This window comes from Mixophyes fleayi, chromosome 5 (assembly GCF_038048845.1).
Source record: "Mixophyes fleayi isolate aMixFle1 chromosome 5, aMixFle1.hap1, whole genome shotgun sequence".
NCBI lineage: Eukaryota > Metazoa > Chordata > Amphibia > Anura > Limnodynastidae > Mixophyes > Mixophyes fleayi.
Window position 1 is genome coordinate 187,169,670 of NC_134406.1, and position 14,421 is coordinate 187,184,090.

Consider the following 14,421-nt stretch of genomic DNA (forward strand, 5'->3'; position numbering starts at 1 on the left):
AAACTCATGACCCCAGTGCTGTGAGGCAGAAGTGCTAGTCACTAAGCCACCAGGTTGCTCTTTTGAACCCAATTCCAAATGTCACTATTTCTTTGCCCTCCTTTTGGTCTTATGTACACATCTATGTAGATAAAATTCACACACCCCATCCCTGAAATACATAATCACAAACTGCTAGGCCACCCTTTTCCAATAGGACTGTCCCATGTAAAAAAGACTGATAACATTATGTACAGGCAGACAGGGCATGCGCAGGGTGCATGCAAACTGCTTGGCTGGTCACTAGTGTTTGTGTCTGTAAATAGTAAGCAGTAATTTATGATGATTGATATTCAGATGTCTGACAAAATGCTTGTATGTTCCAGAACAAATGCCCAATGGAGATATTCGTGATATTGCCAAATACAGATAAATGTTTAAGTAACTTATGAGATATAAATATATGTGAGATAAGTATGGGTTAAAGATTTTATTGCATGTACACAAGAGTACAAACTGATTAAAGGGTATAGACATGAGCTTGTAACAGAACAATAGACTTATCTACACAACAAAATTGCATACTCTAATATTTTAAAAATCTAATCTAATATTACGGGGCATATTCAATTGTTGGCGTTTTCCGCCGTGAAAAAGTATTACCGTTATTACGGTAATACTAAGCCGGATTTCAGCTCGCAGCTCCCTGAGCCACGAGCTGAAATCCAGCGTGAAATGTACCGTAATAACGGTATTTACGCGCACTATTACTGTAATGACGGTAATAGTGCGCACGCCGCGTTACTTTAGGCAGTAACGCAAACAATTCAATATGCCCCTACATGTCTCAGTTCTGTCGTGGTATAACAAATTGTACCTATACACCAATGAATGTTAGAAGATGCTTATTAATACTGGTAAGTAGTTGTTAGTGGCTCTCTAAAATGGCAGGTAACTGCTCAGGTCTGTGAGAACCTCAATGTTCATAGCAATAAATACTTAAAACTATAAAATACATTCATTATAACATAACTGGATATTAGCTGTAACACTGCATATTGTTGTAATAACACTGTGAAGAATGCTCCATTCTACACAGTCACTGGACACCTGTGGCAGTTTTCTATTTGCACTTCTCCTCCTCTTCATCTGTTGACTGGGTAGCGCAGCACATACAAAACTTCTGGGTGTACAGGGAAATTAGACCTGCATAAAGAAATGCACATACAAATATAAACATATAAGACCCACTCAGGAAAAAAGGTGTCTTACACAGATACATCTTATTACACAGCTTAAGGGGGGAATTCAATTCCCCCTGAAGTAGCACAGCGTTAAACCTATTACTGTTATTACGGTAAACTTAACCCGGAGCAAAAAGCCGGCGTTGAATCTACCATAATAACAGTCTGTAAGCGTACTATCAGGGCCATCTTTTCCATTGGGCACGATGGGCAGCTGCCCGGGGGCCCCACGGGCAAGGGGGCCCCATAGGCACGGCTCTTAATGAGAATAAATAATCCTGCAAAAGAAAAAAACCTGCAAAAAAAACCTTCAAGGGTCACTGAGCAAGTACATCTATCTATCTCTATCTCTATATATCTATATCTGTATCTGTATACATCTATATATCTATATCTAGGGGCCCCGGTGCACTGCTTTGCCCGGGGGCCCATAATGTTGTTAAGATGGCCCTGCGTACTATCACCGCAATAATGGTAATAGTACGTAGGCCACGTTACTTTTTACTAGAGATGGTCATTGACCCCCGAGTTTTGGTTTTGGATTCGGTTTTGGATCTGGATTACCATCGTTTTTTGGTTTTGGTTTTGTTTTTGCAAAACCGCCATTGCGTGTTTTGGTTTTGGTTTTGGTTTTGTTTGGTTTTGTTTTGCTATTTTGTTGAAAAATCAATGTTTTTGGGCCTAAAATAACCCAATTTAGTGCTCCAACTGTTTTATAGATAAGTAATCTAATTGTAGAGGTAATAAATCATCCAAAAAACAGTTTAATTCCTGGTAGGTAGGCCTTCATTTATTCTACACACAGAACAGATTGTCTTCCTCTCCATCTATGCATATTGGCAATGCAGCCATCGTCTTTGGATGTATATTACACCCTACACGTATAGTTAAATATGTAAAGAAATGGAAAAAGGCAGTTTGCTTTCTGTCTCTCTAGGCCCCACTCCACTTGTTTAAAAAAAAAAAAAATTCAGCTGTTATAGACTGTACAATATTAATTGAAATGGACAAAGACAGTTTGGTTTCTGGCTCTATAGGCCCCCCTCCACTTGTCGAAAATACAAAAAAATTCAGCCATTATAGACTGTACAATATTAAGAGAAATGGACAAAGCCAGTTTGGGGTTACTCTGTCTATGACACCCTACCCTTAAGGAGAAATTGCCCAAACAGCAGCCTTTCAAGACGGTATGTGATATGGAAATGCCACAAGTCACTTTCTTCTTTGGGGGTAGATTGCACCCTACACTTACATAGAAAGTTTTAAAAAGATGTTATCGTCATCATCTTTAGCTTCATCCTCACCCTCATCAGTGTGTACGTCATCATCACAGACTATCAATTCATCGCCGCTTGAATCCGCCATTAGAGAAGTGCTTGGATGTCTTGGATGGTGAAGGCCTTCCTCGTGGAAGATGTAGTACATTTTTATAAACATCATTTTCTCCACATTTTTGGAAAGTAACCTTCTACGGCGATCACTGACTAAGTTCCCTGTGTGCTGAACACTCGTTCAGAGTACACACTGGAGGCTGGGCAGCTTAGGTATTGCAAAGCAAGTTTGTACATGGGTTTCCAAATGGCCTGCTTTTCTTCCCAGTAAGGAAAGGGACTGTCTGACATTTTCATATCAACTACCTCTTGAAAGTAATCCTCCACCATACTTTGCATGTTTATACTCGTATTGGATGGAGTTATGGGCAAAGTGATACATTTTTTTAAAAAATCCTTCAAACCAGCCCAGATGTTAAATTGTTCTGGTCTGCCCACTGCGTCTTCCCTGCTTCTTTTTGGGAAATGTAATTTTTTACGAGCAGCAGCAGCTTGAGAAAGTGAAGGAGGACACGTCGTCAAGCCGAGGCCCAGTTCAGCGGCCAACTTGCTGAGCAATAGCTCCTTGCAGAAGTTCACATCTCGCTCATTTACAAGTAAAGACTCAATGTAGGATCTTAAACGTTGGATCAAGCACAGTGGCCAAAACATACTGATCCGAGTTCAAGATCTTAATAACTCGAGGATCATTGTGAAGCGAATGAAGTACTTGATCGACAAGGCCAACATACTTTGCTGAATTGCTTGCTTTCAGCTCCTTCATTTTCTCAAGCTGCTTTTCCAATAGTCTAATTAAAGGAATGACTTGGCTCAAACTAGCAGAGTCTGCACTCACCTCACACGTCACAACTTCAAATGGTTTCAGCACCTTGCACAGCACTGAAAGGATTCCCCACTGTGCAAGAGTGAAATACATCCCCCCTCCTTTCCAAATGTTATGGCTTGTGCAATATGCTTGGATGGCTTTGCGCTGTTCCTCCATCCTCTGAAGCATGTACAGGGTGGATTTCCACCTAGTTACCACCTCTTGCTTAAGTTGGTGGCAGGGCAAGTTAAACTCCTCTTGGAGCTGCTGTAATCTCCTACATGCTGTGGCTGAATGCCTGAAATGGCCTGAAATTTTACGGGCCACCGAAAGCATTTCCTGCACCTCACGGTTATTTCGTAGGAAGCTCTGCACCACCAAGTTGATGGTCTGAGCAAAACAGGGAATGTGTTGGAAATCACCCATCTGTAATGCTCGCACTATATTGTTGGCGTTATCAGAAATGACATACCCTGGGGAGAGTCCAAGTGGTATAAGCCATGCATCAATCATATCTCTCAGTTTGCGTAACAAATTGTCAGCTGTATGCCTGTTAGTGAAGCCGGTGATACAAAGAGTGGCCTGCCTGTGACAAATGTTACGTAGTGGTGTACATGCTGCTGCTGTTCCTGCTGGTGAAGGTGAATGACCAACCCAGTGGGCTGTCACAGTCATATAGTCTTTGGTTTGGCCACTTCCACTTGTCCACATATCTGTGGTTAAGTGGACAGTGGGCAGAATGGCATTTTTCAGCGCAATTTCTACATTTGTACACACTTTTTGGTATAGTTGTGGAATTGCTTTACGGGAGAAATGGTGTCGCGATGGAATTCTGTAACGCGGAGACAAAACCTCAATTAACTGTGAAAAACCAGCTGCGTTTATTGTGGAGATTGGACGCAGATCTAACACTAACATTGCAGCCATGGCATCTGTGATTCGCTTGGCGACTGGGTGACTGCTGTCATATTTGCTTCCCCTCGCAAATGATTGTTTCACAGTTAATTGCTGAAATGTAGGACTGCTCATTTTCTTGACCTGCCTCTGGGCTGACGATTCACCCCCAGCAGCAGCAACAGCAGCAGCAGTGGGACTAACGCTTTCTTCAGAGGAATCAATAATAGTGCAGGAGTCATCCAGCCTTAAGTGGGATGCAGGGCTAACTCCGAGCGCTACTGAGGATATTGATGAGGATGGTGTGGTGGGTGTATTTTGTAGCCGTCGGGATGTTGGTGAGCGGAGGGTTTTAGCTGATGATGGAGTGCTTGTAATTTTTTGGGAAGAACTTTCAGCTTTTTCCAACACTTTGCCATGAACTCTCGTTAAATGGCGTTACATAGATGAGGTTCCAAAATGGTTAAGGTCCCTCCCTCGACTGACTGTGGCTTGACATACACTACAAATGGCTATACAATTGTTGTCTCAATTTGGATAGAAATAATTCCACACATAAGAAGTGGATTTTTTTGTTTTATGCCCAGGCATGACAATGGCTGTGCCACAACTGCAGCCACTGGTGCAGGACTTACACAAACAACCTCATCCTCATCAACATCCTCATTAGCGCCCTCGTCGCCTACACAAATCTCCCCCTCATCCTCTTCTAATTCTAAAGTGGCATCCTCAATTTGTGTATCACCGGCTACACTCGGGCTATTAAGGCATACATCAGCAGAATGCTCACGATTAGACATCCCACTGTTGGATGGACTCTCCACAGGGATTGGTGTCATTTGTGAATCAGAGCAAACATTATCCTCTGATGCCTTACTGTTATCTTACAGCTCGGCTTTGACAGTAGTTGTGCACCAATTGTAGGCTCGGTAACTTTTTGGGATCTGCCACTAATAGGCAAAGGTGAAGGCCTCATTCTCTCTTTGCCACTGCGTGTGTAGAATGGCATGTTGGCAATTTTTTTTTTATCGGCACTTAACTTTTGCTCAGTAACACCTCTTTTTCGCTTCAACACAGTAAATTTTTTGGGGGTTTTTGTTTTTTGGACTGATTTCGAAACACTGTGTAGTTTGACATCGCCTTGCCCAGATGACGTACTGGGAACACTAACATCAGGACTGGTGACAGAACCTGGTTGCTCATTCTGATCATATGTGGACTGCTTTGAATCCATTCTTAGCGCAAAGCACTTGTAGTGGTAACAATTATTTGGTAAGATACTGCTGACAAATATGACTTTTGACAGCCAGAAATATTTATGCACAATTATGGGGGACACCCCAAAAGCACTGGGGAGTGCTAAAAATTATTTGGTATATACTGCTGACAGATAGTAGTTTTGACAGCCAGAAATATTTATGCACAATTATGGGGGACACCCCAAAAGCACTGGGGAGTGCTAAAAATTATTTGGTAGATACTGCTGACAGATATGACTTTTGACAGCCAGAAATATTTATGCACAATTATGGGGGACACCCCAAAAGCACTGGGGAGTGCCAAATATTAAAAAATAAAATAAACCTCTATCCTCCTCTCTTCTCTAGCGATTTTGGTTAGAGCAATTGGAATAAGAATATTGTATTCTCTGTCCCTGCTCTAATCCGCCTGTGATCCGACGACGTCACAATGACGTTCGGCCTCGATTTGGATTCGGAGTGGGCGGGAGAGTACCGAGCTACTCAGCTCGGTACTCGGATACCCAAAGTTTGGGTGGGTTCGGTTCTCGGGGAACCGGACCCGCCCATTTCTACTTTTTGCAGTAACGCAGCCAATTGGAGTATTGAGAAACAAGAAAATTGACACTTCCTGAGGTCAACACTATTTTCTTGCTACAATCCCCAGAAAGTGTGTAGCTTCACACTATGAGTCTAGTGATTACAGTGCTCCCCCCTCCCCCCCCCCCAGGATTATGCGTCATTAACCCTCTTCCCACCCACTTTACTAGGGAAGAGGGCAGGATGTGGGAAGGAGCACTACTCTCCCAGGAGTACTGAGAACTCCTAGAAAGGCAACTATGGGTTTATAGTCATATGCATAAGTATTTCTTTGTACAGTAGTGACAACTGGCATTTGCAGTCTATCTCTTGGTTCAAATTCAGTTTCTATATAAATGGGAACACTACATTATTTCTAATGCAATAGATATTGGTGGTGAAAAGTAATTTAGATATTTATTGGTCACACATGGACTTACGTAGAGTTGGACGTAATTTATACTTAACATACACATAAATGGCATCCAATAATTTACTATGCATTGCGACTCGCATCTATTTAGTACATTTTCATAAGATATGCTTAAATTAGCCTGTTATTGTTAATTTTGGGAGATCCCCATGCTTCCCCCAAACACCTGCCCGATTTTGTACCAGCACTAGGGCTGGTTAAGCTTTTTGTTATGTTACACACAGGAAGGTTCATGTTAATAGTAACCAGGGGGAAGCAGTGGCAACAGATATGCCTCCAAAAGGCGTATCCAGGGCTATTTCCTGCTTAGTATAGTATGTAAGTAGCGTTAATGTCTTTACATTACTGAGACTGTTCCTCCCTCAAAATCACTCCTCCATTCTGCCTTCTCTAAGTGTAGAGAGGTGTATCTTAGTCTGCACACAGTAAATGGTTCTACTGTGCATGCGCAGGAATCAAAACACTTCTTGCACTTACAAGATGGACTTATATCGAATCTACATGACTCCACAGTGTTGAGAGAAAGTAACCATACTCTTTGAAAAGTTTTGACTTTTATAATGTATCTGGACATATAAATATACGGGTGGAAAATAAGTGCACATCTGGCTTCAGTATCTAGTGATTGTCTATGACTCTTTGCTGCCTCTTTATGCAAACAGGGTGAAAGTGCTCACAGATATACTGTATTACTGTTGCTTCAACTCATATGCTGGACATATATGTCATGTACAGTAAATGGAACAATGTGTGTATATATATATATGTCACGAAACGGGGTGTTACTGGACTAAGAACTTTTTATTCATCACGCGTTTCTCACAGTTTAATGTACTTTTTAATCTTTGGCCCAGTCTAAGTATGTACACCAGAGCATCGGTGTATTATTATTTCATTTTATTAGGTACATTTTGCCCTTGCTATTACCTGCAATATTGTATGTATTAGAAATAGAAAGAATATTGCCATATTGTGTGAAAATAACAGGACAGCAGAAGTCATTTTGCTTGTGTTAGCTAAGGTAATTACTATTTGTCTCAAATGTCCATTGTTTTGAGGTGTGGCGAAAACCTGGTTTGTAATCATAACGATGTCTGAGTAATTTGACATAGCTAGCTGGCAGCCCATTTTAATTAGCTAGGTCAACATTTAATCTGAGAGGTAATTAGGTTAGAACTTCTAGATGATATCTAGATGTTATTTTAGACAGTAATATACTGGCTGAAATAACATTGTGAAATGTTTTAATATGTATCAATATAAATGTTATTGTATCAAAATGTATCACAAACTCAGATTAGGTTATGTTGCAGATACAATGTGTCAAATGTCTTGTTGTTTCATGCAAGCGTGAAGTGTCATTCCCTGATGTAATATTGTAACCCTTTGCTTAGTGGATTCAGCCAAATATCTAATTGAGTCAAGCCATTCCATTGTATAATGAAGGTAAGAGAGAATGTATGTCTAACAGTTAAAGTGTCCCTGCTGTAAGCGGGAGGATTGAGACATTTGTCCCTACTCCCTGTTCATAAAGCCAAGAATATAGGGAGAGCAGAATGCCAAGAGAGTGATTCTAGCTTGGAGCATCCTGGTGTACACGACATCAGCAAAAAGGACTTTTGGCAGGCATTGTAGTGGCGCTGGAGGAAACCCTACTAGGACAAGGTCTGTAGGAGCGAGTAACCCAGGCTGGGCAACATGGTAACTGTCTAGCTACATGATAGTGGTGATATTGTGGGAGGATAAGACCCTGAAAGAGACTGAGATTATTACTTTGGAGTGCTGACTGCAAGAGGCTGCTGGAGGGTATATACTACCATTTATTCTGTATCTTGTGAACGTCTTGTGGTATTTTGCTGTCTTAATAAATCCTTATTTTTTATATACTCTGGTCTACCCAAGTGAGTTGAATCCCACAGAGGGTAACTGCCATCCCAGGTAACAGTGGTATCCTCACAATATATAAATAAATAAACAAAAAAAACCCAAAAACTGTAACAAATTAAATATATAATATGTGTGTGTGTATTATAAGGAATAATGCATTTATACTGTATATGAGATAATATACTTGGAGTTCTGTGACACATATCATATATAATATGTAGTAATGGAACTTCATGTTGACTTTTTAATGTTCTTATAACCTACAGTAGGATGTATATTATTCCATAGATAATACACAAAAATTGATTTTGGCATTTGATGTTTCTATGAGTAATATTGCCCTGATGTGAGAACAGACTAAATATATGTTGCAACAATAAAACACAAGAGAAGTCAGGTGTGGTATCTAATTTCCATATAATTTACAGTATGGGTACATTTTTCCATATATAGTATTTATTTATTATTATATATTTGGAAGCATAGCTCTGGCTGCCTTAATGTGGTATTTCATGCAACTATTTTCCAGAGGCTTCTCTCTTTCTATCACAGTCTGGCCAAAAACTGGGGGCAAGGGCAGGGCCACCTTAACAACAGTATGGGCCCCCGGGCACAGCAGTGCACCGGGGCCCCTATATATATAAATATATAAGTAAAAAAAAAAAAAAAAGAGGATTATATCTAATATATATATATCTTAACTTACCTTTCAATCGCAATGCGTTGAATCCTCATCTGTACTTCGTCGCTGTGCTCCTCCATGCTGTGCTCGCAGTGAATGTCGGGCGTGATGACGTCATCACGCCCGACATTCACTGCGAGCACAGTACGGAAGAGAGGACCAGGGAGTGAGCCGGATCGTCACCTGACCTGAACGGTCAGGTGACTGCAAAAGGTAAGTTTCTTTTTTTTTTTTTCTTTACAGGATTTTTTTTACAGCAGACCTGCCAGGGCCCCCTTTTCCCCTGGCCCCCTGGGCACCTGCCCATCGTGCCCAATGGGAAAGACGGCCCTGGGCAAGGGGGTTGTGAATAGGTGGACCATTTACACCTCTCCCTCTGTTGATATTTACAGATGGTGAGTTTTATTAATTTGTTGGGTCTGTATTACAGGACATGAAGCAGCACATGAGGATCTGGCTAGGCAAAGGGGGCACCTTTGGTATATAGTTTCGTAGGTGATAGGGCAGCTTTAAAGGGGTTGTGCAAAAGTGGAATGTTTACCTGCTCCCTATTGAGCAAAAAGTAGGGGAGTCCCCTATTACTTGTGGCTTGGAAGTGCCGACAGCCATACATAACAACATAGAAGAATTGACGTAGTCCAATCCTCTTTAGAAGAAGTGAATACGTGCATCTTATACAGCTTTATGTCAAATTGGGCCTCCTTTGTTTTCTATAAAGGTGGGGCATTGAAAGGTGGTCCAAAACGAAATAATTAAATAAACATAATTAGTACTGCATTAAAAAAAGAAAAAGAACAGCTGCATTCCAAGAATAAAGCGTTTTTAAATGATTTTGTTTTGTTACAGACATCACAGTAGTAAAGGTGCAAAGATTCTTGATAGTGACACGTAGCACAGGCAATAAAGGTGGTATCGTTGGCAGTAACCTCATTTATAGATAAAGCGATATCAAGCCCTATCGCTTACATGCAAGCATTGGTGCTTTCTACCCTTTTATAAATGGGTCCTTATTATATTGTAGGTCTGTACTGTTACTTTCCCACATTACAAGCCTGATTTATTAAGGAAAGTTGAGCAAAAGTAAGTATGTAAGGCAAAACCATGTTGCATTGGAGGTGGAGATAAATCTAAAATGTGAAGGTAGATTTATATTTGGGGTAGGGCATGTCCTAGATCAACTTTAAATTTCAGTGTACAAATAAGCTATCAGGTATTTGTGTGCTACTTGAAAAAATAGCCAGTATTTTCCTTATGTGCAAAATAATAAACTAATTTGCACCCCTTCTATTGCAACATAGTTTTATCCAGAAAACTTGAGTAAGAAAACTTACTCAATTTTTTGCTTAACTTTCCTTAACGAATTAGGCCCTACATCTTTGTGTCCTCTGCCTCACACTGAATAAAGCACTGACAAACAAGTAAGTGGTAACATTAAACAACACTGTTATCATTCTTACCTAAGAGTTTCTTTACACATGCTGGCTGTTTTTCTGGAGGAAGATAAAGGCAGAGGTAGTATACGGGAGCCCCAGAAAGAACCACTGCAATACCAACCAGCGAATCAATTGGATCACTGTATAGCGGAACCACTACTAGACAAATGCTGCATATGCAGTATACCACTGGGAAAAATAAGCTCAGCTGCAACACAAAAGAAAAGAAAAGAAAACAAATAAATGAAAAAAAATAAAGAAATGAACAAAAGAAAGAAAAAGTGAAACTAGCCAGAATGCATCAATACAGACCTTGGTTGTTATGTATAACTCCCTAAAACCTGCATGTTGTATATGTACTTTATGTTGGAACTCCTACAAACCCTTTATGATATACATCTATGGCTGTCATTAAATCAAGGTTTCACAGTTATGCGCTAATAGTAAAAGTAATTTACTAACCAAAAATTAAATTATTGGCTCTCAATACATGCCTATTGTTCCTCTGCATGCATAACAGAGAGCATGCCCACAGCATGCCTTGATTGCGGATTTTTCTAATTTTTTCTCCAAAAATACTGCTTGGTTTGGCATCATTTATTTCTTAAATTATACAAGAGATTGACGGAACATTTTCTCTTCAGTCTTTATTACCCACTTTTGAAATGCTCTTTACCATATAAAGTGCATTATGCAATAGATTTGCCATTGAAAGCATAGCTTTATTGCTAAATCTCTCACATGGGTGTATATCAAGGAGTATTCATACACCTAGCCCATACAAATAATGCCACCCACTTTGCCTAGCTCTTTCTGATAGAGCATGCAATATTTTGCACCCACACAAATACCATTGCATAAAATAAGGGTTATCTGGAAAAAATTAGGAACACATGGCATATTCACTGTGGGAGGACCATTTTTGCATTATCCTAAAAGACCGTAAGGTAAATTTATCAAACTGCAGGTTTGAAAGAGTGAAGATGTTGCCTATAGCAACCAATCAGATTCTAGCAGTCATTTTGTAGAATGTATTAAATAAATGATAACTAGAATCTGATTGCTTGCGCAACATCTCCACTTTTTCAAACCCGCAGCTTGATAAATTTACCTCCCTGAGTCTCTGGTCAGAGAATGTATGAGTTAGTTTGTTGTTGCTTAATCACAAAATTATAAATGGGATTCTTCAGTCTGAAGGAAATACCTGCACCAGATTGCTTGTCAATGAAGTGTAATATTGATCTCATAGTAGTTTTTTAGCTTCTGTGAGATCAAAAACAATTATAATCTAATAATATGGTCAATACCCATTAGAGTCTCCCCTGACTAACCAGAAATATTTTTGCATAGGCCTTTAATTATATCTTATTAATCCTTTTCATGGGCATGAATAAATTCCTTTAATATTGAATTGTAATACATGTATTAATTTAAAAGCATTACATCTAGAATATTTCTGAATGAATGAATGAAAAAGGGAGAACACTGTACCTTCACAGGTCTGGGCAAGTCCGGCTGCTTCACTCTTAAATAAATTTGGCTACCCACTGATAGGCCAATAAAGAGCCAGTAGCTAAAGCTGAAATAATCAATGAGCTGAAACACATCATCAACGCAAAGGAACACAAGAGCCATGAACCCCTATATAGTGTAAAAGAATACAACATGTAAGTTTAAAGATAACACAATGATCTGAAGTTCAATAATATGTCACATTTTAAATATTTATGCTATTTAATTTGTGTGTCTATGTGGGCTGCAAAATATGTCTAAATAGCTATTGGACCTCAGTTACTGGATGAATAGTGCAAAACGACCAGCGCATATCAAGGTTCACTCCTACTCTCTTTTAGAGAAAGGCGGAAAAATCGTCACAGCATCCAACTACCCACTACTTTAGGACAACCCTTGGCATTAAGCTTTTTTAGTTTTTGCTTGTAATACTAGACGCTACAGGGAGCATATTTCATACAAAACCCCATGTGCTGTGGAGGATGTCAGTCACCAGTGAAAATCTAGGGGCACGGTGCAACCAAATAGGATTTTGTGAAGCGCTTTGGACATTTTGCACTTCTTAATCGAGGCCCAAAACATTCTGAAGAGCTAGAAGTAAAGAGCAGGGTCATAGCAATAAGCCAAAGAAGATTCTATATTGCATCTCATATTGTTTCCCATTGGTTGGAGACAAATTGATAGTTCTACATTTTTCCTAGATATCTTACATTGAAAAGTAAGGCAGGAATAGGAGTGTATCTAGTGATGTGGATCATGCAGAGAAAATCAGGAAGCTGTCCTTCTCTGGAAGCTACAAAAAATAATCTGAAATAAAAAATGTTAATATGCATTAAAGAAAATAATGTTCTGGATTTGAATTTCTAGCAGGAGAACACATAATTGATCCTTATATAGCTGGTGGAAATTCAATTCAAACAACCTTCAAAGCCTCACGTGATGTTCTCCTGCGCGTCCTTCCTGGTATTATGGTAAGTAGAACATTGATGATTTTTTTCTACATACAAAAACCAGCAACGTTTTACTGCCTTAACATCCCGCAAAGCGTTATTACACAAGGCTCCAATAGGACATTACTAGGCATTGAGTCCCACCACCCCTTAGTATCTAGTTTTGGATCCCTGGGTGTAATGTGATTTCACCCAAGAGCCCATCTAATTGTGTAATTCATGAAAGAGCGACTTTTCAATGTTGATTGATATATGTCAGGAGTGAGTTTTATATCTTTATAATAATATCACCATTGTTCTCACCTTGAAGATGAAATGACTACTGAGTTTAATCCACCACAACACGACATGGCCACAGAGAATGGTATAAACCACTTAGCATATCCAAGAACTCTTTCAGCAAATGTCTATAAAATATGTAAACACATGCCATTAAACCAAGAATCAGCCATGTCTGAAGGATCAGGTTTTATTATTAGTAATATGGTGACAAGATAAGATGTATAAATTGTAGTAAGACACCCCTGTGTATATGCGATAGTATGTATGTGTCAGACTATATGTGTCAGGTTGTACAATGCAGGTAGGGGGCCCATATTTTTTTGCGGACACCATCTCCCTAGGGAATCCAGCCCTGTACTGACAGCCTGGGGCTGGTTGTCATCATGGCATGGGGACCCCACGCTGCGGGTTCCCTATCTGGCAAAGCCTAGGCCTGATTACAGTAAAATCAGGGGAATCCCGCACTTTTTGTCCCCCTGATTTTGCTAGTACCAGCATTATGCTGGCAGCACTAAGGTTAATCTGATTGGGGATTGGGGGCACTTTTTTTTTATAAAACTTTGTGGCTTGAGGGTCCAGGGGCTGTGTTGCCACCGGGTCTGCTGGCTGTTAGCGCGAGTTGTTAGGTGTTTTAGGAGGGAGGGGGGGTAACTTTAACTTTTATTACTGTTTTCATGTTTGCTTTTTTAACTCTGTTTTGTGCCGGCGGAACCCGCAGGCATTGCTCATTTAATATCACCATTGTGATTGTTGGCATTGTTACTGTCGGCATTTACCCTGTTGGCATTTACATGTCACCAAAATAAGTATCGGTATTTCTTCCATCAGTAATTTGACCACCACAGATGTGATGTATTGTTGGATCAGTGAATGGTGGCATCATTAGCGCTTTCACTTTATATAAATCCTTACCACAGCCACTGCACTGCTGTCCATGATGGCATTCATATCTAACTCTGTATAGTATGCAATGTTTGTCATCACATAGATTATTGTTACCAGTGGCATAGAAATCAGCATGGATAGTGGCAGGTTTCTGAAAACAAATGACAAAAAATTATATAATTATTATTATCATTTATTTGTATGGTTAAACAGATTCGGTAGTGCCTAACATAGCATTACAAATATGACATACAGCAAGCCAGTAGACATAATAACATGGATCTACA

The 14,421-nt window shown here is 39.9% G+C and overlaps 1 protein-coding gene across 2 annotated transcripts in view; it reads right to left on the reverse strand.

Annotated features, from left to right (window-relative positions):
* Positions 1-454: 454 nt before the first annotated feature.
* The window catches only part of LOC142158848 (Y+L amino acid transporter 2-like), a 60,167-nt gene continuing 46,200 nt past the window's right edge, over positions 455-14,421 (reverse strand). For both annotated transcript variants that reach the window (XM_075213166.1, XM_075213167.1), the window contains exons 5-10: positions 14,162-14,285; positions 13,271-13,374; positions 12,728-12,824; positions 11,997-12,146; positions 10,530-10,713; positions 455-1,185 (exon numbers count right to left, since the gene is read on the reverse strand). In XM_075213166.1, coding sequence (XP_075069267.1) covers positions 1,103-1,185; positions 10,530-10,713; positions 11,997-12,146; positions 12,728-12,824; positions 13,271-13,374; positions 14,162-14,285 — 742 coding nt within the window. In that variant the 3' untranslated portion in view covers positions 455-1,102. The remainder of the gene's footprint in view (positions 1,186-10,529; positions 10,714-11,996; positions 12,147-12,727; positions 12,825-13,270; positions 13,375-14,161; positions 14,286-14,421) is intronic.